The sequence below is a fragment of the Podarcis gaigeae genome (assembly GCF_964106915.1).
Source record: "Podarcis gaigeae genome assembly, chromosome: 1".
Taxonomy (NCBI): Eukaryota; Metazoa; Chordata; class Lepidosauria; order Squamata; family Lacertidae; genus Podarcis; species Podarcis gaigeae.
Window position 1 is genome coordinate 47104956 of NC_139678.1, and position 13062 is coordinate 47118017.

At 41.4% G+C, this 13062-nt stretch overlaps 1 protein-coding gene across 4 annotated transcripts in view; it reads left to right on the forward strand.

The window, feature by feature from the left end:
• The window catches only part of COX16 (cytochrome c oxidase assembly factor COX16), a 45427-nt gene that overhangs the window by 13367 nt on the left and 18998 nt on the right, over nt 1-13062 (forward strand). For 3 of the 4 annotated variants that reach the window (XM_083748221.1, XM_083748223.1, XM_083748222.1), the window contains exon 2: nt 4550-4627. The exons of the other annotated variant lie outside the window; for it this stretch is intronic. In XM_083748221.1, the coding sequence (XP_083604347.1) occupies nt 4550-4627 (78 nt within the window). The remainder of the gene's footprint in view (nt 1-4549; nt 4628-13062) is intronic. 4 annotated transcript variants of the gene reach the window in all.

Here is a 13062-nt window from a genome sequence, read left to right on the forward strand (position 1 = left end):
CAGCTAATGGGAGTTAGGATCCAGCAATATCTGGAGGTCCTCAGATCCCTCATCCCTGCAACACACACACTAAGAGGTGGGATGCTTTACAAAATGGGTGAAAGTATACCTGAAGGAGCGTCTCCACCCTCATCATTCTGCCTGGACACTGAGGTCCAGCTCTGAGGGCCTTCTGGTGGTTCCCTCACTGTGAGATTACAGGGAACCAGACAGAGGGCCTTCTCGGTGGTGGCGCCTGCCCTGTGGAACGCCCTGCCTTCATATGTCAAGGAAATACAGTGGTATCTCTGGATACAAACAGGATCTGTTCCGGAGCCCTGTTCGCATCCTGAAGTGAACGTAACACGCGACTGTGCGTCTGTGGGTCACATTTTGCCACTTCCGCTCATGTGCATGACATCATTTTGAGCGTCTGCGCATGCGCAAGCGGTGAAATCCGGGAGTAACGTGTTCCGTTACTTCTGGGTTGCCGCGGGGCGCAACCCGAAAACGCTTAACCTGAAGCGTATTCATCCCGAGGTGTGAGTGTAAACAACTATCTGACTTTTAGAGGACATCTGAAGGCAGCCCTGTTTAGGGAAGTTTTTAATATTTGATGTTTTATTCTGTTTTTAATCTGTTGGGAGCTGCCTAGAGTAGCTGGGGAAACCTAACCGGATGGGTGGGGTATAAATAATAAATTATTATTATTTTGCAAAAAGTGTCTGTGGTGTTTGTCATTGTCACTGACTTGCACAGATTTGTATGTTAAGAGATATACAGTAGAATGTTATTTAGAGAGATAGTTGTAAGATATAAAGTAAGGTGTGAATGAGATATTGGCACATGTCTTACGCTAATTGGCTAAGAGTGGAGTGTGACTTTTAGAACAGTTGTGTGTGAGGAAAAGAGGTAGTTGGGTTTTGGAGGAAGAAGAAGGTTGGCTGGTGTGGCACTGAGGAGTAGGGGGAAGTATAAGATAGGATTAGAACTTGCATTAGGAATAGAATTCTAGGCACATGTTATGTAATACAAAGTATCCAAGCACTGTTATCGAAAACAAACAATAAGAACTTGTTATATTCAGCTGTTACTATAATAATAAATATTTGTTCATTCAAACTACATCTCCTGTTAGGTCAACATATTGAGGCTGTGACAAAATCAGTCAAAGATGTAAGTGTCTATATGGTGGCAGTAGAACACCAGTAGTTAGAGAAGATGGCTTCAGGTATTTGGAGCACAGAGCTGGAACTCTATAAGGCAGGGCTCAGCAACCTTTCTCAGCTGTGAGCCAGTCCACCATCCCTCAGGCCATGTGGGGGGGCCATACTATATTTTTTTGGGGGGGGGGGATGAACAAATGCCTATGCCCCACAAATAACCCAGAGATGCATTTTAAATAAAAGGACACATTCTACTCATGTAAAAATACACTGATTCCTGGATCATCCGCAGGCCGGATCTAGTAGGCAATTGGGCCACATCTGGCCCACGGGCCTTATGTTGTCTACCGCTGCTATAAGGCAAATAGGAACTCAGGAGAGCCTTTGCCAATCAAAAGGGATTGGGGATTTGAACTGAAGTATCCTCTGGCTCCTAAGTACAAGGCTTGTGTGGGGAGGGCATGGCTGTATCATCCTCCCAATTTCAACTTGGATGGTTTGATTTCCTGTCATACACTGAGACTCCTATTCGTCCTCTTTTTGTAGTAAAGGCTATACCAACCAGGCTTGTATTTGAAAAGCCAGTAGTGGTTTGCTGGTGAATTTTGGGGAAAATGGCCTGAGTGTTTGGAGTTCCGCACGCTTGTTGTATATTAAAAGAGAAAGCTGCAGTATCTCCAAACAATTTTACACATCACTTGGGAAGACAGGCTAACTAATGTCAGTGTACTGGAAAAAAACAAAGATCACCAGTTTTGAAGCAATGATTCTTCAACATCAACTTTGTTGGACTGGTCATGTTGTTCAGATGCCTGATTACCATCTAGCAACTACTCTATTACCAAAGCAACTACTCTATTCCCAACTCAAGGCAAACCTAAAAAAAATGTAACATAGGCACTGATAACTGGGAAACACTGGTCCTCGAGCACTCCAATTGGAGAACAGTCCTTACTAAAGACGTCATGGACTTCTAAGAAGCTCGAACTCAGGGCAAAAAGAAGAAATAAGCTAAGAGGAAGGCATGCTTGGCAAACCCTCACCGTCATCAACTCCCAGAAACCTATGTCTCCACTGTGGAAGGACGTGTGGATCCAGAATTGGCCTCCAAAGTCAGTTATGGACTCACTGTTAAGACCATGTTACAGATAGGTAGCCGTGTTGGTCTGCCATAGTCAAAACAAAAAAAATTCCTTCCAGTAGCACCTTAAAGACCAACTAAGTCAGTTCTTGGTATGAGCTTTCATGTGCATGCACACTTCTTCAGATACACTGAAACAGAAGTTTCCAGACCCTTCTATATAGTGAGAAGGTGGGGAGGGGTATTACTCAGAAGGGTGGTGGGAATGGGTGATTGGCAGATAGCTGTGATGAGCCTGTTGACGACTCTTAACGACTGCAATAGGTCTTACAGAAAAAAGCAAGGGGTGAAAAGGTGAAAAATGGCTTTGTCATGTATAATGAGATAAGAATCCAAGGTCTTTGTTCAGACCAGGTTTCTCCATGGTTTTAAGTTTGGTGATAAGTTGCAATTCAGCAGCTTCTCTTTCCAGTCTACTTCTGAAATTCCTTTGTAGTAAAACAGCTACTTTGAGATCTTGTATAGAATGTCCTGGGAGATTGAAGTGTTCTCCTACTGGTTTCTCTGTCTTGTGATTCCTGATGTCCGATTTATGTCCGTTTATTCTTTGGCGTAAGGTCTGGCCTGTTTGTCCAATATAGAGAGCTGAAGGACACTGTTGGCATTTGATGGCATACACAATGTTAGACGATGAGCAATTAAATAGTCCCGAGATGGTATGTGTGATGTTGTTGGGGCCAGTAATGGTGTTGTCCGGGTGTATGTGGCAGCAAAGTTGGCATCTGGGTTTATTGCAGGCTCTGGTGCCAGTGTCCGTGTTAGGTCTGGTTGTAGTATTATTGTGGGTTAGGAGTTGTTTAAGACTGGGTGGCTGTCTGTAGGCAATGAAAGGTCTTCCTCCCAGAGCTTGAGAAAGAGAACTGTCATTGTCCAGGAGAGGTTGTAGATCTCTGATGATGCGTTGTACTGTTTTAACTTGGAGTCCCATGGACTGCAAGAAGATCAAACGTATCCATTCTTAATGAAATCAGCCGTGAGTGCTCACTGGAAGGACAGATCGTGAAGTTGAGGCTCCAATACTTTGGCCACCTCATGAGAAGAGAAGACTCTGGAAAAGACCCTGATGTTGGGAAAGATGGAGGGCACTAGGAGAAGGGGACGACAGAGGACGAGATGGTTGGATGGTGTTCTCGAAGCTACAAACATGAGTCTGACCAAACTGCGGGAGGCAGTGGAAGACAGGAGTGCCTGGCGTGCTGTGGTCCATGGGGTCACGAAGAGTCGGGCACGACTAAACGACTAAACAACAACAATGAGCATGTCATCTTTATGTTTGCCTTGGTATAAGATTTCAAAAATTGTATTTGCATTTTATGATAGCTAGAAATGTCACCTTCCTATAGATATATCAATTTCTCTCTCTCTCTTACATATTGCTCCTATTCATAAGTCTTGGAGGTTTGGAGCTATTAGCTATAATGAAGATATAGGTGCAGAAGGGACTGATTTATCTAGCTACATAATAACATACCATAGGATTCTGGTTCCAATCTGCTGGCTTGTTCCAAAAGCTTAATTGGGTCCTTTTCACCTTGGCACCAGAATGAGCCAGCTGAGCATTGTTGCTTCAGTTGTTAAAAGTTTGAAAATGGTGAGAACAAGTCCCAGAGCTATGATGTTAAGGCTCCCTAAATGCTGTTAAATGCTGTTAAAGGGAAAAGGCATTGGGGGAGGTGAAACATGCAGTCAGAAATATAATGGGAGGTAGGAGAGATTCAGAAAAACAGTCTTCTGAAGTCCTCTGTGTAAGAATGAGACATTTTTGATATGTTTGTGAATGAAAACTGTAGTAGCCCCATCCATTTGACATGAAATGGACAGTCAATCAAGTTAGATTATCAGAAGCTAGAACAAATCCCTGGAGCAGATTCTCCATGCATCTCTCTCTTATAGGCACATGCCTGCATCAATGAACAAAGATTAAGCTTTGACTTTAATATATGTGCTTTGGAAAACCGAGGGGCCATCATGGAATCTGTGCTAATGAGTCTGAGTCACTATTGTATTATTGCATGCTTGGTATTTCTTTAACACCTTTAGACTGTTTAAAACCTTTACATGCATTATCCTGAGAGTCCTTACAACAGCTTATGCCAGCAGCTTCTGGGCTTTGTACGTAGTGTTCTAGATTTTTCGTTCCTTCCTTTTATCCTAGGTATTTTTTCCTCTCTTGTTTTTTTGAAAGTGTATTTTAGCTCACAATGTTCTGGGTACTCCTTTGCTTCTATTCTGGTTATTCCCCCCCCCCTTTTTTATATTTCAGGTGCTTATAATTGGTGGGTCTTTTGGGCTCCGTGAGTTTGCCCAAATTCGCTATGATGCTCAGAAGCTCCACAGCAAGGTAAGCTGAATTATCCTCCCCTGTACTTGGAGAACGCAAGCTTCAAGAGAACTAGACAAACTCTGTACACTGGGTTCTGCCAATCAGCACAGGCTTGCACACATACATGAACACATTCTTAACCAACGTGCTGTGGTTACTGAAAGTTGCAGTCCCAGATTAGACCATAAAGTCTATTTCACAATAGCAGCAAACAATCCAACATACAGTAAGCAAAGGCACAGCTTGGAAAGTTAGGCTTCAAGTCCTATTTTATTTTATTTTTTTGTAGAGCAACGAATCTGAAATCTGGTGCAAATTTTGTCAAACATTGCATTTTAAAAGGAAATTTCTGAACATTCTGGTTGAGGAGTTGGGCTTGAAATATATAGGCAATGCAATTATGAACTGAAGCTTCTAGCTTGTGCAAATTTCATTACAGATGAAATTAACTCACTGAGCACAACATCTTGATTTTCTTAGCGTAGAACTTGGTGTGCCTATTTTTGTTTTCTTGGGTTCTATATATTCCCAGTTTCTGAGTGTAAATAACTGTGAAGTTGAATTTGCATTGCCTCAGCCCCAGTATCAGCGCATGGCATCTTTGGGTTGTCGCTGGCAGAGCACACTGCTGCTGAACTGACACTTGCCTGACCCACTGCCAAGAAGTTTGGAGCCACCATATAAAATTCTCCATAACGCCCTGGAGCATCATTGCATTGGAACCACTGTCGGAAATTTTAAATGGCAGTTCTAATCTGTCCAATGCTGATGCAGCACTGTTGCCAAGTGCCACTGCCAGGTAAGCCCACCAGACTCCTCCGGTGTAGGAGGGGAGCCCACCTAAAGCCACTTTGCTGATGCCCCCCTCAAACCTGGAACTTGCCCTGGTATTGACTAGGACATTTGCATTTTGCTGAGCTGTGTGTATGCCCTCAGAGCATTGAAACCCCAGGCAGCTGCCCTTTTGGTTCAGTACGTTTAATTTCCTCACAGGCCGCTTTCTGTGTTAAAATATGTATGGACTCTGTGCAGCAATGAGAAGGTAAAGTCTGAAGGATAGTGAACAAGAAATAAAAGGCTTGACCAGCTCTTTTGAGGTTTAGTCTTACAGGACTGGGCTGCCTTCAAAAAGTTGGAGAAGAATTCATAAAAATATTTCCTTGGTATCGGAGAGTAGCAAGGACATAAACAAGAATGGCATCTGTAATACCGTTTAGTCATGATTTTGGTTGCTGAGCAGATTGCATTAAATTGCTGCTCCTTAGAAGTTGTTTGTAGGCTTGCATTGTGGAAGTTGCATTGTGGACTTGCCTTCAATTTAGCTCTACTGGGCAGTGTGGCCTTAGAAGGATGTTGGAATATTATCTCCTGCTTTTTTAATTAAGGCAAATCAAAAACTGGAAACCAATGTATGAACTATAACTTCATGGCAGACTTTACAGTGGTACCTTGGGCTAAGTACTTAATTCGTTCTGGAGGTCTGTTCTTAACCTGAAACTGTTCTTAACCTGAAGCACCACTTTAGCTAATGGGGCCTCCCGCTGCCGTCGTGCCGCGATTTCTGTTCTCATCCTGAAGCAAAGTTCTTAACCTGAGGTACTACTTCTGGGTTAACGGAGTCTGTAATCTGAAGCGTATGTAACCTGAAGCGCATGCAACCCGAGGCACCACTGTAGTTGTTTATTTATTACCCTGGCATTAAGGATATAAATCCTTCCCAGGCATCTTACCGAAACATTAAATTACATTTTTTTAAAAAAATTAACTAATAAAAAGTCATTGGGATCCTTCCCCACAGGTAGTTGGTGGTAGAAAGTCCTGACAGGAGCAGGGGCAGGGATGGTTCAGTTGATACAGGCTCTGAAGTGATCTTTACCTGCATACATAGAATCTAGGAACCTACCTCAGACCTTTGGTCCATCTAACTCAGCTGGTACTGGCGGGCAGCAGCACCTCAGGATTTCAGAGAGGATTCTCTCCTAGCCCTACCTGGACATGCTGGAAATTGAACTAGGGAGCTTTTGCATGTAAAATATTTTCTTCCCCATTCCCTCTTTCCCCCTACTTTCTTCTCTCTCACTTGGAAATATTTCCATAGGGTAATTGGCGGTGGACCGCCCTGTATTGGATACGTGTGTATGTGAGTGAGAGAGACATGGAGTAAATAACCAGTAAAGCAGAAGCAGACTCTACTATTGTCTTGTCTAGCCAGGCTTCCTACATTTAATTGGCTTTTCAGTAAACTAATTGCAGTGACTTCATGCGGCAGGGGATTGGTGATGATCACTGATCATTTTTCCCCTCCCTTCTTGTTAAGCAGATCCAATAAGGCCTATGTTCCAAGTTTAATGAAGATAAACCTTTGCTAATTTCTCTGTGTAAGTTGATTTGCAGAGAATAAATTCATTAGTATGGCAACTTGGCTGCACCCCCTAATTTATTTATTTATTTTTAAGAAAACTTGGAAGCGCAATTTAGCATATACAAGGTTTGTGAGTGATACAGATACTTTCTTTGTGCTCATATCAAACAACAGCAGCTTATTGTTATCCATCAGAATTCTACTAACAAAAGTCATTTGCTTAATTTAAATAAATTTTGCTTTCAAGCCTAGTTCATTGCTGCACATCCCACTTGATGGAAGGTTTAATGCAGTTGCATAATTAATACTGCAATTTTTGTTTTTCCTTTCATGCAGAATTGGACGTTGATAGAAATGGCTTTGCTTCTGGTGAATAATTTTAGACTCTATTCGAGCCTTCATTTTGAACCAAGCTAAGAGAGCACAGTAGAGAGGAGTGAAGGGATGATATGCTTTTTTAAAATACATCATGGCTTTACTGAGTTTCCCTTTTCATGCAATCAATTACAGTGGTCCCTCTTGGGCACATGCGGAAGTGTTAGTATGAGCCCAAGCTGTTGTACATAGATGGAGCCCCAGCCGTTCCCATGATAACAGTAGCTGGAGAAAATGTGGCAGGGATGCTGGCTGTGTGTGTTCTTTTTGAATGTTCTGTGATCAGATCATCTAGCCTATTTAAGGCTGTGGGATATTCAGGACAGATAAAACTTCTTAACACAGTCCATAGTTGTCAGGGAACTGCCATCGGAGCCAGAGGCGGAGGGAAGGCTCCAGAGCGATGCTGGAGAGGGTCCCAGCAGGGAGAGAGTCAGTCCATCTGCTGGGGAAGGAAATCAGCGTAACATCAGGGGTGAAGGGGGGCATCGGAGAGAAGGCGCCAGGACTCTTCCCCGGAGACCAGTGGGGAGAGCACGGGTCCTCCGCTGCCCACACCCTCCCTGTGCAGAAGACTTCCATGCAGGGAGAGTAGGAGGAGACTTGGCGTCAAAGAACTTCTCTGCTGGAAGAAGTTCAAGAAACGCCCACTGACGATTCTGCCAGCGATTGAGATAGCCACGAAGTGAAGGGCTGTCCAGCCAGAAAGGGTTCAACCAGGTAACCTAGCCAGGAGTGGCGGCAACTTACGCACGAGCGACCCCTATAACCATTACAATAGTTAAGCAGTAGAATTCTCTACCACAATATGTATTGATAGCCACCAGCTTGAACAGCTTTAAAAGGGGGTTAGACAGATTCATGGAATATAAGGTTTCTAGGTTTCTAGTCATTATGTAATCTCTAAGTCATGTTGGTAACCTCCAAAATCAGAGGCGGCATGCTTCTGAATACAATTACTGGGGATCACAAGCAGGAGTGAGCTATGGCGGTTGTGTTCTGCTTGTGGGCTTCTCGTAGGTAAGGCTGGAGAAGAAATTTGGTTTGCATTTTAATGCGAACAGATCCAGGTCACACATCGCAAAACAATATGTAAACAGAACGCAGCTATCCTTGAAAATCAGCACTTCTCTGAATTTAGAGATCCAGTTCTCCAATCAAAAATGTCTGTACTAGGGCAATGTGTGCCGCTAAATGTACAAAAATGCACTATATTAGGGAAGGTACTTGCAAAAATGTGTATACTGGGTAAAATTGTGCGTGAGAAATGCACACTAAAATGCAAAAATATAAATAAATAAAGACTTTTAAAGTAAATAAAAAATCTCAAACTAACCAAAATATGTACCAAAATAAATTTAAGATTGGAATAATAAGAACATGAGCGAACCCAAAATTGACAGATAGGCCCATTCATTTTCAAAGATCTAGGTAGTCACTGTGAGAGCAGAATGCTGAACTAGATAGGCCTTCAGCAGAGCTCTTCTTATGACGGGGGGAGGCTCAAAAATTGTGTTCTATACAGAGAAGCTGAAATAATTTTAGATGAGATAAAGTGGCCTCAAAGTTCCTGATGATATAACTATGTGTTTGTGACAAATTCTCAGAATTGCTTTAATTAGCTTACCACCAAGATCCCTTCTATATTCATATGAAAGCAGCTGCGCATTTGGGGTATATTTCATATTTCCTTGATACCTCTTTTTGGCCAAGGTCCCCAAAGCGATGATGAGATTAATAGTTTGTTACGATCTTCTCATTATCAGGGTTAGAATGTTGGAGTTGTACCCAATGCTGTACTCTGAGTAGATCCATTTGAATTAATGGACCTGACTAACTTAGGTCCGTTCATTTAAATGGGTCTACTTTGAGTAAAATGTAGTTAGCCACATCAGGGTGTAGTAAATCCATGCTGGTACATGTACTTCAAATGGTTATATGAAGACTGAATGTTGGCAGGTGCAGCTTTTTATTTTCTTCACCTGCATGAGAAGCTGTACCTTTTATGGTTATTATGTCAGTATGTCCTTTTTGTGTGTGTCTGGTAATCATAGCAACTTTTCACCCATGGCAATTGATGATGGTTCAGGCTAATTGTGATTCCTAAAAACTCCTAATCTTTGCCAGCCTCAAATGAAAAAGCCAGAATGCAGTGGTCCAAAAATATACATATAACAATGTTGGCAATTTTATCAATAATATTTTGAATGCAAATTTTCTGAATCATAACTTCTCTAGATGTTTCTAATGACACGTTCCAAGAAACTGGAATATTAGCTACAAAAACAAAATGGTATTTAAAAAAAAAAAATCAAAATGCTTCCTGGAAATATAAAAAAGAGTAATAGAAATGCATACATTCTCATTTTACCTACAGAGGATTTGGAAGTGAGCATTTGTAAAGCACTTTGAACATGAAAAGTACTATGTAAATGCTTAAAATTCTTGTGTTATTTCTTGTTGCTATAGAAGTTCACTAGATGTCAGTATAGAAGTTACTTTGACTGGTATTTAGTGAATCTTGAAGTGAATCCTTCTTTATTGCTTTGCCATTTAAGCCCTAAGGAAAAGCAAATTAGTTTGATTTAAAGACCTGATACCTCAATGAAATATTGAAGAACATTTCACTAGACTTATCAGCCAAAAGACTGCGACTAAATTCCACAATTTATTAACCTATATGTAGGGTATGTAACCCTATTAGACTTTCAAGTTGCTCCCACATAAGCACCATTTTGAAACTTATTGTGGCTGTGTAGTAGTAGTAGTAGTAGTAGTAGTAGTAGTAGTAGTAGTAGTAGTGTTTGATTAGATACTGTACAATAATTACTTGTATCCTGATAGAATTGGATTGTTGTTTGTTTATTTGAACATACTCAAGGAGGCCTGGGCCTTTGGACTGTGTCATTTCAGCCTCCTCAGTTATTTTTTACCAGGTACTCTAGTGCCATTGTGGCGTCAAAAGACAACAAACTGTTCCAGTGTAGAGTAGGGATGGCTACATGAATAATGGGAAGACTGGAAAATATATTAAAAAATTGTTTCAACTACAGAGGTTGGGGTTTTGGGGGGTGTTTTTTTTTAAGACTTAGGAGCACATGCTACAGATATAATTGTGATGACCCAGCAGATTTTCTCTTTAAAGACACTGCAGTAGATGAGACTTCAAGATGCAAGTTTGACGTTTTAAAGACTTCAAATCCTAGCAGAAAATGTCAGTGAATTTTTCATACAATTACGCCGTTTTTGAAGAACAGAAGAAAAGAAGGGAAGTTTTGAAACACTGCACTATGTAACATTTCCTCTTTCTCGGCCCAGGCCTCGAGGGCATTTCATTTTAAATCCTGCACTTCAGGCTATTTAAGTGGTTTGTAAAAGAACAGGTATAGCATATTAAAGAGGCTTTGCAAAGGCACCTTGAGGAATTGTCTTTTAATATTTTAAACATAGGTGTCTTACTTTTCTTACTCCCCTGCCCTATCTACCTCCATTACGTTCAGGATGAGTCAGCTGGCTCTTCAGCAGCAGAGTTCCAGTTCCAAAAGAGTTCTGCATTTTTCAACAGCAGTCCTGCTTTTTTAAACAGTAGAGTATATGCCAGCCCCAGAATTTTTAATTGAAAAAGTAGTAAATGGAAGCTCTAGATAAATAGGATATTTTATTTCCTCTGAACCTGTGGTTCCCAACGTAGGGCACTCGCCCCACAGGGGGGCAATTTGATTTTTAAGGGGGGCAATTTGAGAATGAGTTATTAACAGTGAATAGCCTTTTAGGCTTCCTCCACGTGAATAGGAGTTTGAATAATAAGAATTATATGTCACCGGGGTGGGGGTGGGCAATCACGATTTTAGAGATGCTTTGGTGGGGCATGGCCAAAAAAAAAAAAGTTGGGAACCACTGCTCTAAACCAAGGGCTTCTTTTACATTCACTTGTTAATTTGAGAGGGGTACATCATTTCACTAACTGTGTCCCACAGTGTGTGCTCTCTTCTTTCTTTGCACCCCCACAGCTTCCTTTGAACTCTTCCTTTTGTTAACCACCCCTCCTTTTCTATTTCTCCTCTATAACACTTCTCCTTTTTCATTCTGCTCCACTCCGATTTGTTTTCACCCATATCTGTTATTGATTTCCGTTCTTTGCAGAATTTTCTGAATTTCACATTCTCCTCCGCTTTTCTCAGATATCAGATGAAGTTCAACATTGTTCTAAGGCAGGGGTCAGCAACCTTTTTCAGCCACGGGCCGGTCCACCATCCCTCAGACCATGTGGTGGGCCGGACTATAGTTTTTGTGGGGGAGAGAACGAAATTCTATGCCCCACAAATAACCCAGAGATGCATTTTAAATAAAAAGACACGTTCCACTCATGTAAAAACACACTGATTCCCGGACCGTCCGCTGGCCGGATTGAGAAGGTGATTGGGCCTTAGGTTGCCTACCCCTGTTCTAAGGCAATCATTCATCAGTGCAAACATGGATGGAACAGTTTTTCCTCTCCTACCTCCATGCACTGTTATGGGGGCACTCCAGACCACCCTGAGCCAATCCGGGGGCACATGGGGAATGAGGGGGGAATCCAGTGCACTAATAGGTTTCATTGTGCTGGTTCCTGCGATTTCCATGACTGCATAGGCCAAAACAAGTGTTACTTCAGTTAGCTTATTTTATTTTATTCTATTTTATTTTATTTTGATACTCATTTAAATTGATATTATTTGGTTGCTTATTTGTTTTTAATCGGACTGCAAGCTGTAGGAGTTGTAGAACCGAAGGGCAGGATAACAAATAATTATACAGAAATAAATTCATATACAAATATGAAACATTATAGGGTAAATTGTCACGTGTGTGTATTAGTTAAATAAATAATTGCTATTTAAATTTAATCATTTAAAACTACACACATATTGGTGGTATTATTCAGATCTCTCTTCCCCTTGTAGAGTGGCAGGGCCCAGATCCCAGGCACATGAAAGACAAGAAGCAAACAGGTGGCTGAGAGTGAGGGGGGAAAGTTGGACAGGAGGAGAAGCGTCTGCTACTTAACATCTTTTCAGAGTAAAGCATTGATTTTATTTTTTTTATAGTCATTTGAGTATGTGTAGTGGGATGCCTTAGGGGTTGCTTGCTTTTTCTTTTTCCATATATAGCTGAGGTAGGAAATAAATCCATGAAACGAATGCACAGAAAGGTGCAATAGGTTCACACAGGCTAGACTTCATAGCTTAACACGAGGGAGTTGGATAAGTTCTGTAGCTGAGCGTGACCAGAGAAAGGTGATGCACTGTGGAATTTGTTAACATTTAGGACACATTCCAAGGCTTGCCCTTCTTTTTCCCTTGGAGGACTTGGGTAGTGGAAAAACAATTCATCCTGTACTTCACAAACAATTTTAACTCTCCTTTACTTGCTTGCTGAATAGATAATAGAAGTGATATTCTGAACCTCACATCATGAATATTTGGGATAGCTACTGACAGCTAGTAAAATTCTATTGAATGAGAGTGTGAAAATGATATGGAGTGTCTTTTGGAAGATTAAACTTGTATTTAAGACCTCACTGTGCGGGCAGTTTAAAGACCACATTTAGCCATTGCTATTTATCACTGAAAATGGGGGAACGCAGAAACCCACGAGGGAGTGGGTTGTATTGTATTCTGAACACAAAATTCAGAGCACGTTTTGATGCTTTATGAATGAATGTGAAAATGGGTGT